The sequence below is a fragment of the Hylobates moloch genome, unplaced genomic scaffold, assembly GCF_009828535.3.
Source record: "Hylobates moloch isolate HMO894 unplaced genomic scaffold, HMol_V3 SCAFFOLD_17, whole genome shotgun sequence".
Taxonomy (NCBI): domain Eukaryota; kingdom Metazoa; phylum Chordata; class Mammalia; order Primates; family Hylobatidae; genus Hylobates; species Hylobates moloch.
Window position 1 is genome coordinate 82128358 of NW_026652292.1, and position 20298 is coordinate 82148655.

The 20298-nt window shown below is 45.8% G+C and overlaps 1 protein-coding gene and 1 pseudogene across 1 annotated transcript in view; both read left to right on the forward strand.

Annotated features, from left to right (window-relative positions):
* Positions 1-20298, forward strand: part of POLN (DNA polymerase nu) — a 170014-nt gene that overhangs the window by 137629 nt on the left and 12087 nt on the right. Inside the window, exons 19-20 of the mRNA XM_032135450.2 lie at positions 8854-8936; positions 19178-19309. Coding sequence (XP_031991341.1) covers positions 8854-8936; positions 19178-19309 — 215 coding nt within the window. The remainder of the gene's footprint in view (positions 1-8853; positions 8937-19177; positions 19310-20298) is intronic.
* On the forward strand, positions 14200-16122 carry LOC116457090 (uncharacterized; annotated as a pseudogene).

The following is a 20298-nucleotide window of genomic DNA, read 5'->3' on the forward strand; positions in this document are numbered from 1 at the left end:
ACAGCAACAGCACACCTTTGCAGAAACTCACATTGAGAAGTGGACAGCTCTGATCCATGACCTGAGGCTCTATTCATGGGGCTCTTCCTCTTTCAGCCATGGATACAGCTGTCATGGCTCACGTGGTCTGACTGGGACAGCTTTTACTATAAGAGGGAGACGCCACTTGCAAGTGAGGCTCTCTGCTGGGTGCAGAGACAGCATAGGCCCATGTTGCTCAGTCAAATATCCCTCCAGAGAGTTTTATTTATTTGTTAAGGGCTCCAGGGTTGTGTTTACTGGGGGAGGTTTGGGTAAAGAGCTCAAAGACTGATCTTCTTTCCTGCTTTTCTACAAAATAAAAGTAATCAAGCCTCATACATTGCCATTGGTAAATGGTGCAGCCACTGTGAAAAACAGTCTGGCAGTTCTTCAAAAAGTTAAACACAGAGTTACCACGTGACCCAGCAATTCCACTCCTAGTACATACCCAAGAGAAATGGAAACATGTCTACACAAAAACTCGTACATGAAATTCATAGTGCTATTAGTCATAATAGCCAAAAGGTAGAAACACCTAACTGTCTATCAGCAGAACAAGTAAGCAAGATATGGTCTATCCATACAGTGGATTGTTATTCTGCCATAGACATTTAATCCATTTACCTTTATGGTTAATGTTGATATGTGAGGTTCTGTTCCTGTCGTATTGCTAATTGTTTCCTAGTTGTTTTATAAATTATTTGTTTCTTTCATTTTCTCTGTCATTGTGGTTTGGTGAAATTCTGTAGTGGTGCCATTTGATTGCTTTCACTTCCTCCTTTGTGTGATTGCTTTACCAGTGAGTTTTATACTTTTGTATGTTTCCATGATGGTGAATGTCATCTTTTTGCTTCCAAGTTTAGGACTCCCTTGAGCATTTCTTGAAGGGCCAGTCTAGTGGTGACAAATACAGTCATCATTTACTTGTCTGGGAAAGACTTTATTTCTCCTTCATTTATGAAGGTTGTGTTGCTGGATATAGAATTCTTGACTGGCAGCATTTTTGTTTGTTTGCTTTTTCTTTCAGCACTTTGAATATGTCATCCCATTCTCTTCTGGCTTGTAAGGTTTCTGCTGAAAAGTCTACTGTTAGTCTAATGGGATTTCCTTTATAGATGACTAGACGCTTCTCTCTTGTGGATTTTAGAATTTGCTCTTTAACTTTAACTTTAGACAGTCTGATTATAATGTGCTGTGGCAAAGTCCTTTTTGCATTGTTTTTTCCTGGGGATTGCTGAGCCTCCTGTATTTGGATGTCAAAATCTCTTGCTAGGCAGGAATTTTTCATATACTATTTTATTAAATAGGTTTTCTAAGCCTTTTGATCTCTCTTCAACCTCAGGAATACCAATAATTTATAAATTTGGCTGTTTTATGTAGTCCCAAACATCTCAAAGGCTTTGTTCATTCTTTTTATTCTTTTTTCTTTAATTTTTCCTACTGGATTCCAAAAGACCTGCCTTCAAGTTCTGAAATTTTTTCTTCTGCTTGGCCCAGTCTGTTGTTGAAGCTTTCAAATGTATCTTACATTCCTTTCAATGAATTTTTTAGTTCCAGAAAGTCTGTTTAGTTGGTTTTTTTGGTTTTGTTTTTAGAGATATCTATCTCTTTGGTAAGTTTCTCATTTGTGAATTAATTTTAATTCATCCTGAATTAATTTTCTGAGTTCTTTGTATTGATTTCCAGATTTCTCTTGCATCTCATTGAGCTTCTTTAAAAATCAGCATTTTGAATTATTTATCTGGGATTTTGAGGATTTCTTTTTTGGTTAAGATCTATTGCTGGAGAATTACTGTGTTCCTTTGAGGGTGTCATATTACTTTGCTTTTTCATGTTTCCTGTGTCCTTACATTGATTTCTGCACATCTGGTGTAACAGTTGCTGCTTCTTATTTTTTAATTTACTTTCATTTGGGTGTGGGGGTTCCTGAAGATGTGACTCTCTGTTGGTTGGGTAGGACCCTTTGGCTTTGTTTCTGAGTGCATGCAGTAGTGATGACTCTGTATGATTTCTTTGGCTGTGAATAGCATTAGTGGCATTTGTGGTTTCTTTGGGATGTTAGGGTGTAGGTATTGGTGGAGGCTGTGGTAAAGTTGTGTGGGGACTAAAATGCCAGATGGGCCTCTCTTCAGTTTCAGCCACTCTCTCTTTGTGGGCTAAGCATGTCTGTCTTTGTGCCCTGGCACCTGTATTGGCAGTTCCAGGCAGACCAGTTCTTGGGCCTCTGGTTGGCTTTCTCAGATGCTATTTGTACTAGTGATGCCCTGGTTGGGTGAGTGGGCTCTCGAGCTCCTGGGCAGCCAGGATGGTTTGAGTGATGGTAGCAGCAGTGGTTGTGAGATGCTCTGTTGGGTCCCAAGTGCTGTGCATTTGTGTTGGCAGTGGTTGCAATGGGCTATGCAGGCCAGCCCCCAGGCCAGCAGGCAGCACTTGCAGGTAGGAGCCAGCTGAGATGGTAGTGGTAGGGTGTTTATGCCTGACCTCTGCCCCCCTGGAAAAGTGCTTGAGTGTCCCAGGTGGTGAATTGGGTTGTGGAACCCCCAGGACCCTGGATCCTGCACTCTGTTGGGGATGAAGGCAGGCACAGCCGGACCAGGTGAACTTGTGCTGGACCCCCAGTGTTAAGTGACCCCCAGTGGAAAGTGCATGCACCTGCCTTGGTGAAGGGCTAGGGAGGGCATGGCAATCCCCAGGCCCCTGGTGAAATGTTTGAGTGAAGGGCAACAGCCACTATGCTGAGGTCCTGCTATGGGAGTTAGGGCCTGTTCCAGTGATCACAGCCTTGGCTGGAGAGTAGGGAACTTGTGTCCCTCTCACACCCCAGTCCAATCCAGGCATCCTCCCCCATCCCAGCTGTCACAGCTGACTCACTGTTCAGTCAGACCTGGTGGCTCACACCTAACCCACAACTCAGCCCTGGGCCATAAGAGCCCCTACCCAGCTCAAGACCAAGCCTCCACAGCTACTCTCGTCCTGCTGAGTTCCCAGGGGAAGTGCCTACTTTCAATGCTGGTGGCTGCAGCCCATGCCATGCTTGCTTCCCAGTTCTAGTTGTGGGAGCTCACACTCTGCTCACACCCTTGTTCCACAAGCAGCAGCCCAAGTTTTTCTAATGCCTAGGCCTAACGCCATTGTTTCATGGCACCACACAGTCTGTTAAAAGCTAGGACCAAGAATGACATCTTACTGTAGCTGCTTAGGTCATAGGAAGGATGTGGGACCCAGGGCGTGTTCCCTCCCTGGAGCAGGACTGGGGAGGGTTAACGTGCTCTCCTATGGCCTGGATTGTATGATCCCCCAGTGGGAAAGTGGACCACAGAAAGACTATCACCCCCGCCGGTACTGAGGAGTCACTCTGTTCCCAGCCCGTCCTGGCCATGCAGGCTGCCTGTTTTCCTTCTTCCTAGATTGTGGAGTTTTCTTTTGCTTTTCTGTTGAACTGCTGTGTTCTGTCTTGGATAATGTATTCAAAGTGTGATTGTCTACATAGCATTTTGGTTCTTTTAAGTGGATGAGGCATGCTTGAAATGCATCTAATCAGCTGCCTTGAAAAAAAAGACATTTCTTAGTATGGTTTGTATTGTTTGTGTTTCTTTTCAACACACTCCTATTTATGAGACTTACGTGTTCTCCTTTGTTTTCTTCAGCCTTATTTCAGTTTTGATTTTTTTTCATGTTTAGGCATGCACTCAATCTGGACCCCATTTTTGTGATTTGTGTGGCAACAAAGATCTAATTTGATTTTTTCCACCATGGTGAGCCAGTTGTCCCAGGTCAATGCATGGGGCCATGTCCAGTGTTTCACCTCTGTAACACACCAAGGCCCATGAGCCCCAGCACTGCCACTGGGATCTCTGTTCTACTCTGTATATGTATTTCAACATCATCCTTTCACGACTGTTTTTACATTAATGAGCTTCTAATTTATTTTTGTATATGATAGGAAGTAGGCATTTAACTTCATAGTTTCCCAAATAATTAGTCAATTCCAACCCAGTGTAGATTTAAAATGCCAAATCGTATTTTAAAATATACTACAGCCTGTTTGGGGCTTTTTCTTCGCTTCCCCTGATTTATCTGTTTTTACTCCTGCATCAGTATTGAGCTTTGTGTACCTTTCCCTGTTCTTCCTCATTACTCGCCCTTTTTAGCTTTGGCCTGACTGTTCTCATTTGTTTTGTTTTTCAGATGAAATTTAGAATTTCTTTCTTAAGTTTTCACCCCCCAGTCCTCCCAATACCTTAATTGAAAGTGTGCTAAGGTAAAACTGGATATGGCAAAGTTGATGTCTTTTCACTGTTGTATTCTCCTGTCCAGGAGCACAGCACATCTTCCACTGTGTCCTTTAATGCCCCCTTCCTTGATGAAAGTCTGGTGCATTTCTTCTTAAACTTATTGTCAGGTATGTTGAGGTTTTTATTGCTATTGTGAGTGTGGTCCTTTTCTTTTATTATAGTTTCTGTTTATTACTAGTAGGAAAGCTATTGACTCTCCTGTATTTACTGTGGAATTTTTTATGGCTAATTTTTTCTTTATAATTTTCATTGGTTAGAAAATATTTAAATACCAGTTATCAAAATAACAAAAACCAAATTTCCATAAGCCCACTAGACTTACTTGTGGGCTTTCCCCCACATATTTATCTGCAATTTTATGACTTAAAATCGAGTCATACCATATAAACGATTTGCAACCTACCATAATTTTTGGATCTCTCTCTCTCTCTTTTGTTTTTTTGTTTTTTTTTTTTGAGATAGGGTCTCACTTTGTCACAGAGTGCAGTGGCACAATCTTAGCTCACTGCAGCCTCAGCCTCCTAGGCTCCAGTGATCCTCCTGCCTCAGCCTACCATATAGCTGAGACTACAGGTGTACATCACCATATCTGGCTAATTTTTTTGTATTTTTAGTAGAGACAAGGTTTCATCATGTTGCCCAGGTCTTGAACTGGATCACTTTTTTAAATAAACTTTTTATTTTAGAACAGTTTTAAATTGACATAAAAATGGCAAGGATAGTACAAAGAGTTCTCATATATCCCACCCCTGCTTCCCTGTTATGAATGTTTTCCATTAATATGGTACATTTGTCACATGAATGAACCCAATACTGGTATGTTATTATAAACTGAAGTCCACACATGACTTGGATTTCCTCAGTCTTTCCCTGCTGTCCCCTTTCTGCTCTAGGACCCCCTCCATGACACCACACTGCCTTTAGTCACAGTCTCCATAGGCTCCTTTTGATGGCGACACTTTCTTGGACTTGCCCTGTTTTCAATGACGCTGACAGTTTTGAGGAGGACTGGTCAGGTATTTTGTAGAATGTCCCTCAGCTGGTGTTTGTCCGATGTTTTTCTCATGACTAGACTGGGATTTGGGGTTTGAGGGAGGAAGAGCACAGAGGTGCAGGGCCGTTCCCATCACACTGGGACACGCACTGTCAACAGGACTTACCCCTGCTGATGCTGACCTGGGTCACCTGGCTGAGGGTGTGTTTGTCAGGTTTCTCTCCTATAAAGATACTCTCCTACTCCGATTCCACATGGTACCCTTTGAGAGCAAGTCACTAAGCATAGCCTCTAATTAAGGAGTTGGGGGTTACGCTTTGTCTTCTTAAGAACAGGGTATCTATATACATTATTTGGATTTCTTCTTTGTGGGAGATCTGTGTTCTCCCCCATTTATTTATTTAATCCTTTGAATCCAAATTCCTATGGATTCATGAATATTTATTTTTTACTTTGGGCTATAATCCAATTTATTTTTTGTTTTCTTGCTTAAATTGTTCCAGCTTTGGCCATTGGGACCTCTTTCAGTTGGCTCCTGTGTCCCTTGACTTAACCTCTTCAGTGTGTGTGTGTGTGTGTGTGTGTGCATGCACGTGCACACACATTTATCACTTCCTTACTTTCTGGCACTAAAAGATATTCCAGGTTAATCTTGTATGTTTCCTGCCCCAGTCCTGGAATCAGCCATTTCTCCAAGGAGCCCCATTTTTTATTGGAGAATGGTATTAAAGGCCAAGTTCTGGTGCTAGGTGCTCTTTACTACCGAGCAGGTTGCTTCTAGGCCCTCTCAGCTGACAGAACAAGAAGTTGTGCATGCATGCCAACCTGTGTGTATACACACATCTTTAGATATTTCTCTGTGTAACCATGTGCATCAACATGGAGCTTATCATGAGTTCATACTGATGTCTCCAGTGCTAACCCATTACCCGTGGATCATTCTAGCTCCTTCTCTTGCTTATGTACCTGGCATCAATCTAAACTTACCAAGACCTCTATGATACGTTTTCATTTGGTTAAGTTTAAAAATATTTTATAAAATAGTCTACAAAAATGTCATGTAGTTGTTTATTCATTTAGACAGGGTCTTACTCTGTTGCCCAGGCTGGAGTGCAGTGGCACACTCATGGCTCACTGCAGCCTCAACCTCCCAGGCTCAAGCAGTCCTCCCACCTCAGCCTCCCAAGTAGCTGGGACCACAGGGGCATATCATCATGCCCAACTAATTTTTTATTTTTCATTTTTGTAGAGACGGGGTCTTGCTATGTTGCCCAGGCTGGTTTCGAATTCCTGGCCTCAAATGATCCTTCCACCTTGGGCCCCCAAAGTGCTAAGATTACAGGCATGAGCCACTGCACCCAGCCCATTTTGGCTTTTTGCGTCTTATCTAAATATAGCTGTTAACAATGCCAAGTTTAAGGGTAGCTAAGCAAGGTGGCAAAATAGCTTAACGCAGCAGGAAAAGGGGGAAAACTGGAAATGCATTGGTACTTAGAAATTAGGTGGCAAAAATCAGTGAAGTCTGGGATGTCAGCAAGAATGGTGGGGTACACAGCCCCATGGGCCCGTTCCCCAAAGAAACATTGAAAAATCTAACAAAACTGTCTCAACCAACTTCATCAAAACTTTGAAAAATAGGCAAAGGTTTACAGCAACCAAGCAAATGCTGAATCAAGAAAAAGGCAGGTGGGGTATGGTGACTCACGCTTGTAATCCCAGCTTTTCAACTTTGAGAGGCTGAAGCAGAAGGATCCCTTGAGACCAAGAGTTCAAGACCAGTCTGGGGAACAAGCAAGACCCTACCTGTAAAAAAAGAAAAATAAGAAAAAACTTAAAAATGGTAGGAGAGCCTGGTGCGGTGGCTCACGCCTGTAATCCCAGCACTTTGGGAGGCCAAGGTGGGCTGATCACAAGGTCAGGAGTTTGAGACCAGCCTGGCCAACATGATAAAACCCCATCTCTACTAAAAATACAAAAATTAGCTGGGTGTGGTGGCAGGTGCCTGTAATCCCAGCTACTCAGGAGGCCGAGACAGGAGAATCACTTGACCCCAAAAGGCGGAGGTTGCAGTGAGTCGAGATCACACCACTGCCCTCCAGCCTGGGTGACAGAGTGAGACTCTGTCTCAAAAAAAAAAAAAAAAAAATGGTAGGAGAGCCTGGTGATGACTCTGTTTGCCCTCCTCCCGCCCCCGCAATCTTGAAGGCAGCAGCATGTTCCTAGCTTGGGACCTGGTCCCTGCTTCTGGAGGCAGAGCACACCTTACTTGAAAAGAAATGGGTATTTATTCTCACCAGTCTGGTGGCTGCCTGAAGGGCTGACACAGGCACTTGTCTTTGTTTCACCTAACTCAGAACCCACTTGCTGCAGAAGAGTGGCAGACATTGCTTGGAAACATTGTAAGGCAAATAACTTGCAGCTTCCTGGAGCTAAAAATTATAGTTGAAGCAAACAATGAAGCACTGAAAGCTCTGGAAAAAAACTGAGGAGAGAGATGCTTTTGGAAATTAGGGCATTCAAAAGTACCTGTGGATACCGGGAAATGTAGAAAGCCCCATACATGTGCAGGGAGCTTGCATGCTCAGAAAAGATCTAAGAAGACCTGAGCTTTCACCTGGGGCTGGTCTCTATGCTCAGTGCAAGTAGGAAGTGAAGGCTAAGGTAGAGCTGGGAACAGCCTGGCTAATGAAGGAGGCTCCAGCACAAAGCCATCCACAAAACAGATTGGGAGAAGTTTCTGTTACTTTTTCTGTTTCTCTCTCTGTGTGTCTGTTTCTCTCTCTCTCTCTCTCTGTCTCTCGGCTTCTGAATCTGAGATGCCCACTCCATCAGGGAGGCCTGGTGTAGATGATAAGGATGTTTATAAAAGCAGCAGGCAGGAGGTGGCACCCAGGGCACATGGCAGGCTGCCTGTCCTTTGGGGGTGCTCTTGGAGGAGGAGGGACTCTTGGTGGTGCTGGGAGTGCCCTGGAGCTCCTGTGCTACTCAGATGTCTCAGCTTTAATCTCTGGAGATTGCTGTGGTTCAGATGCTGGTCAGATGCTGAGTTGATCCTTATTCTATCAGAATGCTGTAGCTCCAGGGTAGGGCTCATCCCCATGGCCTCTGTCTGTGGGAGGCCAGGACAGAGTTGCTCATCCAGTCAAGCAGTGGGACTAGATAGGCCTGGAAACCAGCTCCCCCACTGCAGCAGACACAGATGTGGCCCAGGCCCAGGCACCCCAATGTGGGGAACGGGCTTTCCTGAAGTTGGATGGGCATGCCTTTGGTGAAAGCAGTTTTGGGTTTTGATTTGTGGACACCTGGGAATGTGGGGTGGTGCTTGGCTGGCAGCAGCTGCTGCAGCCCTGCCGAAGGCATCTGCCTGGGGCCCTTGCCAAGCTGACACCACAGGTATGGAATATCTCCCCTGCCTGTGTGCTGGCCACCATGAAACCGTAAAGAATTTCCAGAGGAAGCACAGTGGTGGGGTGTGTGGTTGGACTGTCTGCCCTGCACTGACAGTGCCTCCTGTGCCTGAACACACATGGTCTCTCCATGCAGGAAGGACGTGCCTGTGGAACAGGTGACACACGCAGACAGAGAGCAAACCAAGAAGGTGGTGTACGCGGTGGTCTATGGAGCAGGTAGGCTGTGGGCCGGGAGCTGGGGTCTCAGGGTCACCTGTAAGCTGGCAGCTGTGTGCCTGTGTTTAAATGTGGCTGTGCCTCAGAAATCATCTGTGAGTCCCTGGGTGTTGTTTATGCTCTGATGACACCTGCAGTCACCAGACACTGGCCAGACCACCCCATGTCTTGACCTGCTCAGAGTCACATCCAGCCTCTCAGGGGAGGTCATGGAGGTGGGCAGGTCAAGTGTGACCAAGCCGTTGGCTCCACCCCTACACCATACCACTGTGCTAGGCACCACTGCTGTGCTTGGAAACCTTCGAGGAGACCCTCGTCCACACACACACCAAGGCATTATAAAGTTAGACAGCCTCAAGGTGTGCAGCGCTTGGACTTGTTGTCACGTCTCAACATGTACCCCATCTCCTTAGGGCAGAGCTCACCCAGCTGGGCCATGCAGCCAGAGCACCCCACAGAGGGCAGAGCCAGGCCTTGGGCTGGGAGCAGGGCAGTAGGGGTCCAATCTCAGGGGTAGCAGATGGGAGAAAGCGGAGCTAGGTAGGAAGGACTGGAGGCCGGAGGTTTGGGCTGCCTGAGGCCTCTTCTGCAAGCCTCTCCCTCCCCTCCCCTTTTTGCTTCCTTTCCTGCTTCTGCTCCTCTCCCTCCTTCCCCCTACCCCCCAGCCCCAACACCCATGTCAGAGCAGGCCTTCTACTCTCTTCCACTCGCCCTTCTTCTCCTCTCCGTTGGACTCCCTGACATGGGCTGTCTGGGATTTTTTAATTCTTTTCTGGCCCTGGGTCATGCTGAATCAGTGTGGCCTAATTTCCCCAGCCAGCCAGCTCCTTCTTAAGCCTGTTCAGACCTCCTTTTCCCTGTGATCAGTTCTTCTTTGAGCAGCAGGGCTTGTGCAAAGACCCTGAAAAGAAGATTCACCATCCTGCCATGGAAACCCTTTGTTTATTCACAGAAAGGCAGCAAAACCAAACAAGCTTCAGTGGAAGAATAACGGGGCAAGCACATAGTAGATTGTCCCTAAGAGCTGCCCTACAGTCTGCATTGAGACTGTGGTGCTGTTGAACAAGCGTCCAGAGTGTCCCACCCTGAAACTGTGGATGGCTGGCTTGTCTAGAACCACAGCCAATCAGCCAGGCCAGCTCCAACCTCAGAGCTGTGCACTGCTCTTCCCTCTACGGGAATGCCTGCCCCTGCACCACCAGAGCCCATCCCTCACTTCTGCAGACCTGCACTCAACTATCCCCTCTGCAACCTTCCTCAACCACAGTATTTGTTACCCATTTCTAGGTAACGAATTGCCACAAATGTAGTAACTTAAAATAATACACATTATCTCACAGTTTCTCTGGGCGTGGGTATGCCATAGCTGGGTCCCCTGCAGGGCTGCAGTCAAGGTGTTGGCTGGGGCTGTGATTGCATCTGTGGCTTGACTGGGGAAGGATCCACTTTGTTGGCTTCTCTTTCTTTTTTTTTTTTTTTTTTTTTTTGGAGACAGAGTCTTGCTCTGTCCACCAGGATGAAATGCAGTGGCACAATCTCAGCTCACTGCAACCTCCAACTCCCGGGCTCAAGCCTCCTGCCTCAGCCTCCTGAGTAGCTGGGATGACAGGCACCTGCTACCACATTCGGCTAGTTTTTATATTTTTAGTAGAGATGGGGTTTCACTGTGTTGGCCAGGCTGGTCTTGAACTCCCAACCTCAAGTGATCTGCCCGTCTTGGCCTCCCAAAGTGCTGGGATTACAGGCGTGAGCCACTGCATCTGGCTGGCCTCTGTTTCTTGATGGCTGTCAGCCAGAGATGGTCTCAGCCCTTTGCCACGTGGGCCTCACGCCTTGGGCAGAGCCTACATCTTGGCAGCTCTGCTCTTCAAACCAGCAAAGGAGCAAGAGACCCCAGCTCTGCACCCACTCGCCTGTTCATGGTCTCATGCCCCAGCTCGAACATGGGTACCTCAAAGATAGGAGCTCATCACTTTAGCTCACTGCCTGGCACAGAGAAGACACAGGAACAAATTAGTGGACTTGGTGGTCTCAGCTCCACTTTTGAAAACATTTTGATTGTATACATGGTTTTTGGAAAATAGACTGAGAAACTTTGTTTTAAAGAACTAGATTCTGTGAGTGACAGTAGTGTGACATTGGATGGATTCTCCTCAGGGTTGCTTGGTCCACTTCCTCCTCTCAGCCTCTTCTGTGCTGCACCCCTGAACCTCCCTGGGGCCTCTGTCTTGCGGGGAAGGCATCACTCTGCCAAATTATATGAGTTTGTTGCCTTGCATCCTGCTCCAGCTTCTTGTGTTGCAAACATAACATTTGCTTCTGCTCTGCCGGCAGGACATCACCTCCCCAATCCTGGGCCAGGCAGCCTGGGCTTGATCCCCAACCCTATCACCTCCTGACTGTGTGGCCTTGTGCAAGGCCCTCCGCCTCCCTGTGCCATCTCCTCCTGGGAAAATGCTTTCATAGGGTGGATGGGGCCATACCTGGCACACAGTCAGCTCTCATCTCTGTCATCTGCCATTACGTCTGAGTCCTACTTCACTTCTGTGCCATGTCAATAAATGCCTCCAAGTGACTGAGCAGCTTCTGTAGGTCTCCTGTGGCAGCCCCGGCCTTGTCCCCAGCTGGGGCAGCCACCCCAAATCCAGCTAGGAGGGAGGAATGGAGAACGAGAGTGCCGAGCACCTGCCGTGGGGCAGCTGTGCTCCGGCAGGATGGATGCCCCCACCTACCCAGAAAAAGGTGGTCTTCTCTGCCACCCATTTGGCTCCTTCTGGAAGATTCACTTTTTTTTTTTTTTTTTTCTGTAGAGGAAAAGAGCTACATTTTGTAAATAAGCACTGAGTCATTAGCCATAATGTTGAAAAGGGTAATTTGGCTGCTTTTAGCTGTGACAGTGGCACGAGTTCCCACCCTGAGCCTCCGGCTCTGCTGTTCCCATTGTTCCGGTCTGGCTTGACAGCTGGAATTACTGTATATCCGCTGCTGTGGGCTTAGGCTGGTCTCTGTTCTCCTTGTGTTTGAAACTTTGTCACATGAGCTGGGACTGAGGAAGTCAGGGAACTTGCCAGGCCTCCCGGGCTGCTGGGGACGCTGTGAAAATTCCATAGAGGAGCTTTGCACCTACCAGCTTTCAGCGGATTGTAGTGACGTGTTTCCACATAACACACCTCCAAATGGCCCACAAACGCTGAGGGTGTGGGGAAAGGCATGATTCCTACACATTCTTGAGAAATCGGCAACATGACTGTTGTGAAGACTGTGATGAATACAGCAGAGGAAGCGGCAGGACTGTGTGAGAGGCAGGGGAGATGCCCCAGAGGGTGCAGGGTCTGTGCGCTCAGTCCCCGCAGCCACTGTTGGGGAGCTTGCAGGGAACACATGGTGTAACAGAGCAGCCACTGTCCGGGAGCCTTGACCCCAGAGGCTGGCTCACAGGCTCACTGCTCCTCCATCAATCAACTGAATTCAAATGTCCATCCCCAGCCTGACAGCCCCGCTCACAGCCGCTGCTGAGCCCAGCAGGAGCCTGCCTTCTCCTGGAAGCAGCTCCTGACTCCTCGGGTCTTGCTCTGAGCGCTTATTGCTCCTAGAGTCAAACCCTTGAGTCTTCTCAGATGACTCCATGACTCTGAAGCTTGCCTCCACATCCAGTCATCATGTGACCCACAGGCCTGTGCTGAGGGCACGCTGCCTGGCTCAGTGCCTGCTCCCGAGGGGCTCGCACCTGTCAGAGGAGACACAGGAGCAGGCCTGCGCACACAGCACTGTGCCATCAGTGCATCTGCAGGAGTCCCTGGTGTCAAGGGAGCTAGGGGAGGGACCCAGCCCAGGGAGAGTTGGGAGAGTCCAGGAGCCGGCCCAGAGCAGCAACACCCGAGCTGAGTTTTGAAAGCAGTGTAGGATTCAATGTCAGGTCTGTTCCAGCTAGACCAGCCCACGTTCCCACAAGCCCACTATGTGCAGGCACTTGCTCAGCCCTAGAGACATAAACAGGAGTGAAAGCCTGTTAGCAATATGTGTGGGGCAGAAGAGCACTTGGAGAAAAGGAAGTGAAGATTGTCCCTGCTAAACATCAAATTGTAGCGCGCACACACACACACACACACACACACACAGACTCACACGCGTACCCACTGGATAGGATTAGCTGTCTGTGGGAAGAGTCAAATTGTGTGTTTGTGTAGGATTTCAGAGGTAGGGAGTACTTAGTGCCCCCAGCATGCAGATCTCTCAGGGCCTGTGTGTGAAACAGGATCAACGGAATCACAGCGTAGGGACAAGTTCTATGAAAAGAAGGAGCAGTCCACAGGAAGCATGGGACAGAGAAGTCCCCACAGAGCCAAAAGCTATCCTGCTTGGGGAAGGGACAGTGGCCTTTGAGTGTGACAGTCCCACTGCTAAGGGTGTCCAAGGAGTGAGGAGCAAGGATCCAGGGCCTAGAAGGCCTCCCAGACCCTCAGGCTCCATCTCAGTCTCTCGTCCCTGCTGCTTGTGGAGCCACCACACCGTCCACTCTCTTGTGGATGGGCTTTCTTTATGCCTGGGGACCGGGGCCACCTGCTGCCCTTCAGAGATCCTGACAGCTCCATAGAAGAAAGGAAAGGGATTCTCCCTGGCCATAAGTATTTAGAATGCAAGGCATGACTTCTGGTGATGGCCAAGTCACTCCCATTGGAGCAGCCCTCCTGCAGGGATCAACTATAAACTGTGGAAAATGTATAAAAAGACAACTACCCAGAGGCACTGGGAAGTGACCAGAGCAACAGAAATTGGAGGTCAGCTGACACTTGGAAGAAAGAATGGCACTGGTGAATTTCTCATTCTATAGACCCTCACCTGAAGGCAAACCTCAGTTGATGCTGTGGGGACAGAAACTCTGCTAGGAACATACAATCCTACTAGCTTGAAGAACAGGAGGACAGAGTTCTGGACAACCAGAGGATCTGGAAAGTGAAAGGAGAAATTCTAGAAAGAAGAGAGCCAGGAAATGAGGCCAAATTCTAGGTTTGAACTCTGCTCAGATCCTTGGCTGACCCCTAACTATGCATGAATGGGACAGACTTCAAACAACCCAGAAGCCAAGGCAAAAAGGACTGACCTGAGATTTCAGTGTTTTCCCACTGCAGGGAGACAGAGTTTGATTTTAGCCAAACTCAGTGCCCCTTCAAAAATAGTACTCCCGAGCTGGTGCCTTATCAGTATCTAGGCGGAGTGTTTTGGAAGGAGTTAAGGGGCTGTAGCAAACGCCCTCTTTGCCGTCATGGCCCGGCATCGGAATGTTTGAGGCTATGCCTACGATGAAGATTTTGAAGATGATGATCTCTATGGCCAGTCTGTAGAGGATGATTATTGTATTTCGCCATCAACAGCTGCTCAGTTTATTTATTCACAGTGTGACAAACCTTCCGTTGAGTCTGTAGAAGAATATGATCATGACGATCTGAAAGAATCTTTTAATTATGTTTCGAACCATCAGCTCAGTGGATTTGATCAAGCTCGTTTTTATTCATGCCTTGATCACATGAGAGAAGGTAATTGGAGATGCTGTGCCAGATGAAATATTAATTGAATCAGTTCTGAAGAACAAGTTTGATGTGCAGAAGCCTTTGTCAGAGGTTCTGGAATAAGATAGCATGCAGGATTTGAAGGACAAGAATGAGGGAAGAGTATCTACAGGAAAGATAGCAAAAGGTAAGGAGTCTTATTTTCTTCTTCTGAAGTTTCAGCTGATAATGTTCAAAGTTCTTATCCTCAGTCAGCAAATCGTTTGGATTATAGTAGCAAACCCTTTGATTTTTCCAGCTGAGTAGGAAAATACGGATTATCTCATAATTCTTCAGTTCCAAGTCACTGTTTACTCCATAGGAAAAAGAAACTTGACAGACTTAAAAGTGAAAAGAAACTAGAATCATGTAGGTTAACAAAAGAACTTTCACTAGCTGACCTAATTCATGATATGTCAAGAGATTCCTGTGAAAGTCAGCCATCAGTCAGATTATCATCTACAGACAGTCTGGAAAGTCTACTTTCAAAGAAGCTAGATGCTAATTTGTTGAGACTTCATGCATCTGAATGTGCTTCCAAAGATGATTCTGCATTCAAAGAAATACCAGATTTAAAGTCCATAATGATAAAGAGTACAACACCGAATAATTCTTTATATATTCAAAGTAATTCACTATCTGATTTTTAAAACATTCCAGTACAGGACAGTTTAGGAAGTTCAGATAATCCTTTGGGCTTAACTAGCTCGCCGGAAAATATGACTGTTGATAATTTAAATGCTAGTAAAGAAACTGAAGTTGGAAGTGTTTCTTTAGTTGAACAAAGTGCCAAGAATTACATTTTTTAAAATGATAATTTGCAGTTTTCTCAGTGTGAAAGTCCATTCCTAACCGAACTGTTTTAGGAACACAAAGAAAACAATATAAGCCAGTGCTTTACTTTGTCTGACCTTTGTAACCAGTCATGTGTCAGTTTCACAGATCTAAGTTTGGGATCCTTTTCCCTGTCACAATTAGTAAATCGCTGTCAGTCTTCACCCGGAATATCAGAATAACAGGATCTCTGTTGTCATTGGCATTTCCTAAAGCTTCTCCCACAAGAGACCTTGAGAATTTGTCACTTTCTGAATTGATTGCAGAAACAATTGATGTAGACAACTCTCAGATTAATAAAGAGTCCTGTGAGGTCAGTTTATCTGAAGTGAGGTCTCCTGGAGTAGATTCAAATATTGATCTTAGTGTCCTTATAAAAAAACCCAGATTTTGTTCCAAAGCCTATAATAGACCAATCCATTGCTCCATCATCACGAACTAAAGTTCTAAGTTCAAAGCTAGGGAAGAATTCCAATTTTGCTAAGGATAATAAGAAAAAGAATAAAGGCTGTCTGACTAGGAAACCACCTTTTTCTCTGTCTTGGACCAAGGCCCTTGCTGCTAGACCTTCAGCTTTTGCCTCAACACTGTGTCCTCGTTACCCACCGAAAAGCTGCAAGTGACGCACCCTTGACCTCTATAAGACTTTTCTTTATAGTAGACAAGTTCAAGATGTAAAGGACAAAGAAATAAGTCCTCTTGTAGCGATAATACCATTTGACTTCAAATCAGCATCACCTGATGACATTGTAAAAGCTAATCAAAAAAAGCATTTACTAGAGAATAGTAACAAAAGGAAAACTTGATTATTGTTGTAGAGCTTTTTATTTTTAAAGTCTTCAGAGGATCACTTTACATTATGGGATTCAAATTGTGGTTTTCATGAAAGTTGTTGTAAATCAGTTGATTAGTTGATGCATATTTTTGAACTGAATTTTTTTTTAACTATGTCTTCTTTCTTTTTTTTAATCAATGTTGACCAGGTTGGCCTCGAACGTGTAGCCTCACCTCCCCGAGTGCCAGGTCAACCGGCCTGAGCCACAGCAGCTCCCACCTATGTCTTCTTTCAGTGATAACTGGCTTTATTTAAGTTGGTAACCTATACTGAGTATGTGTTTACAAAGTGGATATGGAAACTGGATGTTGTGAAATCAGACCTCAGATATTTTTGTTTGAAGCATTCAACTTTCTATGTTTTTTATGATGAAATATTTTTTCTATGAAATATTTTTGTGCTTTGTTCATAAACAAAAATGCCAGCACTTGGAATTATTATACTTTAGTGTGAAGATTATTCTTATGTGGTACAGCACAGTTGTGACATTATATTTTAAAATATGATATAATTCCTAGTTTTATTATTTTCTGTAGATAAATACTAAAATTTTTCTATTAGAAAATCTTAAAATTCCTGACTTTTGAGAGTACTGTGGAGATTGTTGAAATACATTTTTAATGATAATAAAATGAAAATCTTTTAAGGGACCATGTAAATACAGAAGTTGGATTTATATGTGAATTGTTTTTATACATTTTTAAAACCATTTGTCCTAAATAAACACTTCAAAATAAATATATAAAAAGTGTAAACAAAAAATTAGTACTCCTTAACCAGGCATGGTGGGCATACATCTATAGTCCCAGCTACTCAGAAGGCTGAGGCAGGAGGATTGCTTGAGCCCAGGAATTGAAAGCTGCAGTGAGCTATAATCATACCATTGCCCTCCAGCCTGGGTAACAGAGTAAGACACTGTCTCAAAAGAAAAAAAAAATAGCACCCCTTAGAAGAACATAACAGGATCGAAAACTCTACATATATCATACATGATATCCAGCATATAACCCCAAATTCCTTAACAGGAAGAAACAGAATAGCTTAACCATAATCAAGAGAAAAGGCAATCATGGAAACAGATCCCGAGATGACCCAGATGTTGAAATTAGCAGACAAGGATTTTAAAGTTGCTATTAATAACTAAGCTCAAGGAAGTAAAAGAAAATATGCTCATAATAAATGAAAAAAAGAAAACTTCAAGAAATAAAATTCTAAAATGGAATTTCTAGAACTGAAAACTGTATATCCGAAATAAAAAATTCACCAGATGGGCTTAACAGCAGATTGGAGGTGAGAAAAGACTTGTCTAAGAAGATACTCAAAGAGAGTCCCATCTGGCCAACCTTGTATATCTAGCCACCATCTGATTTCTTTCTGAGAGCCAATGGAATTTTCCATTGCAGTGCCATAGCTGAGGCACTAGGTGAGGGTAGTGGTTGGAATTTGACAGAAAGAAAGAGTCATAGATGAATTATTTCAGTAAAGTGTAGCAAAACACATAACTTATTTGTGAAGATATCGCAATAATAGGTCTTAAGCCCTAAAAGAGATATTGGAGATTTTTCATTTCCAGCCAAATGGTGCCAATTCATCAGGCAGTCCTGGGCATAGAAGGACTATGACTTTATCCCTCTCTGCCGGGATAAACTTTGGGAGAACAGGGCACCCCAGACCTTCCCACTCTTGCTGGCAAAGCAGTGGAAGCAAACACCTGCCCCTTCACTCTCCTAAGACTTGAATATTCTCTGTCCAGAGCTGCTGCGCCATCAGCTGGCCAGGGCCAGGAGTGGCCTGGCTGAAAGGAGAGCTGGATCAGAGAGGCTGGTTGGTCCCATTCCTCCAGAGGGTTCTTCCCTGGTCTTCACAGACCCCACACATTCACCCCCGGGCCATATTTCTGCACCATCCTGTCCAAAGGTCCCTGGAGCACCCTCTAGTACAACCCCAGAGTTTACCTATCACAGAGGACAGCCAAGACCACTGCTGGTCCCAGGCATGCTCCCCCAGGAAGGCAGGTCCTCAGGCTGCTTGTCTCCCTGGGGTTCCTTCCAAGGATACAGCACTCCCCAGGGCCAAGGCCTTCCCTAGGATCCCACTGTCAAGCGAGGGGTGATGTCCTCATGGATTCCTCATTCTCTATTTACATTATTATTCTCTTCTGGAGGAAAATGGGAGGGAATGAGTATATATTGAGTACCAAGTAGGAACCACGCACTGTTTAGAGCTTCCCATGCCTTAGCTAATGGGGCTCCCAGCTGGGGATAGGGCTCTTGTTCCTAATATACAGTGAAGAAACGGGCTTTACTGTGGGTCAGGCAACATCCCTAGCGCCACACACAACCTCCTGATGGGACTGGGCCCAGACCCAGGCTTCTGTGGTCATTGAACCTGCTCACATGCTTGTAGAACTCAGCCACTGCCCAGCCAAAGTCCTTTTTTTCTTTTCTTTTCTTGTTAATAAATAGAAACTAGGCCTCACTTTGTTGCCCAGGCTGATCTTGAACTCCTGGCCTCAACTGATCCACCTGCCTCAGCCTCCTAAAGTGCTGGGATTATAGGCATGAGCCACCATGCCTGGCCCCAACCAGAGACATTTCTACCAGCAGCGTCACAAGAACACCTGCATCTTCTAGAACAAAATACTGAACTCCTGAGCACCATTTTCTCGTGCTTTGGCCACGGAACTTCCCCTTCCTCTTTTCCTCTGTGCCCCACTCTAACCTCCGCAGTTCTGGAACTGGGTCTCCCACTGGCCGCACTGGGAGGAGGAACCGTGTCTACTTCATCACCACATCACCTGAAACTCCTGGCAGGCACTGAGTCAGTATCACTGAATAAATACACGTTTCACAGGCCCCAGTCCTGATTGATTGGCACCTAGCACCCGGCTTGTAAAGCCAATGCCAGCTCCATCCCAACTCATCAGAAAAGACCAGTGCTGCCAGCTGGACCTGACTCACTGAGCCCATGCACACAGTCATGGCTGGTGTGAGTGAGGCTTTGACATGTGTCTCTCTGACTGACAGGGAAGGAGCGGCTTGCTGCTTGCCTTGGAGTTCCTGTTCAGGAAGCTGCCCAGTTTTTGGAGAGTTTTTTGCAGAAGTACAAGAAAATCAAGGACTTTGCCCGAGCAGCTATTGCCCAGTGTCACCAGACAGGTGAGTTGGCCACAACCAGAGCTCCCTGCTCCCTGCCCACCCTCTGTGGGAGGATGAGGGGACAGCTGCGTGGTTGGTGTGCGGGCGGGCGCTGGGTCCTGAGGTTGTTTTGGGGGCCTGGGTGAATCCTCAGCTCTTGTTGGACAAATAGGGCTGAAGGTTCCACACAAGAAGGGACAAGAGTCTGGGCGGCTTGAAGCAACACAGTGAACAAACTTGAGTGACTAGATGGTGGATGGGCAGATAGGTAAAAACAGATACAAGCCTGCACCTGGAAAGGGAAAACATGGGTTCTTATGAAAAGCACTGGAATATTTACAAATATCACCACAATCAGGTCACGAAGGAAACCCAAACAAATTTCAAAGAATATCAAGTATGACATAGTCTGCGACCACAGTGCAATGAAAAGGTGGTTTCATACATGTATGTCTGAGTATATGTAGCCATCCTTCCACCTACCTATTTGGAAATTGATTATACTCCTGATAATTTAGGATTAAAAAAAGAAATCCTAATAAAATGACAAAAAATATTAGAAATAAATTACAGTAAAAGTATCTCATCACAAACTGGGATGTGGCTAAGCTGATGCCTCACTTAGACGTAAAGGAATATTTTAAAGGAGTATTTCTTAAAGAAAGAGGAGGTTGTGGGCATAAATGAGTTGTGTGCTACACAAGAAATCTGGAAAAGAGCAGCAGGGAAAAAAGGGAAGAAATCAGTGGGAGAGCAGAAATTAATGAAATAAACAACAAAGAGGAGGATGAATGACAGGCACAGGAAGAGCACTCATGGCACTCAGCACTCAGCACTCACTGTGAGTGAGGAAATCAGCCAGAGAGTTGGCCTCAGCAGGACCAGCATCTGAGATGCTGTGGCCTATTTCCTCTGGGTGCCGGCAGTGTCTGTGTGGCAGCCTCGTGGACCCTCTCCGTGAGCCTCTCCCAGTGACTTGTTGATGACTTTTCACTCTGGGGCCCGTGCCC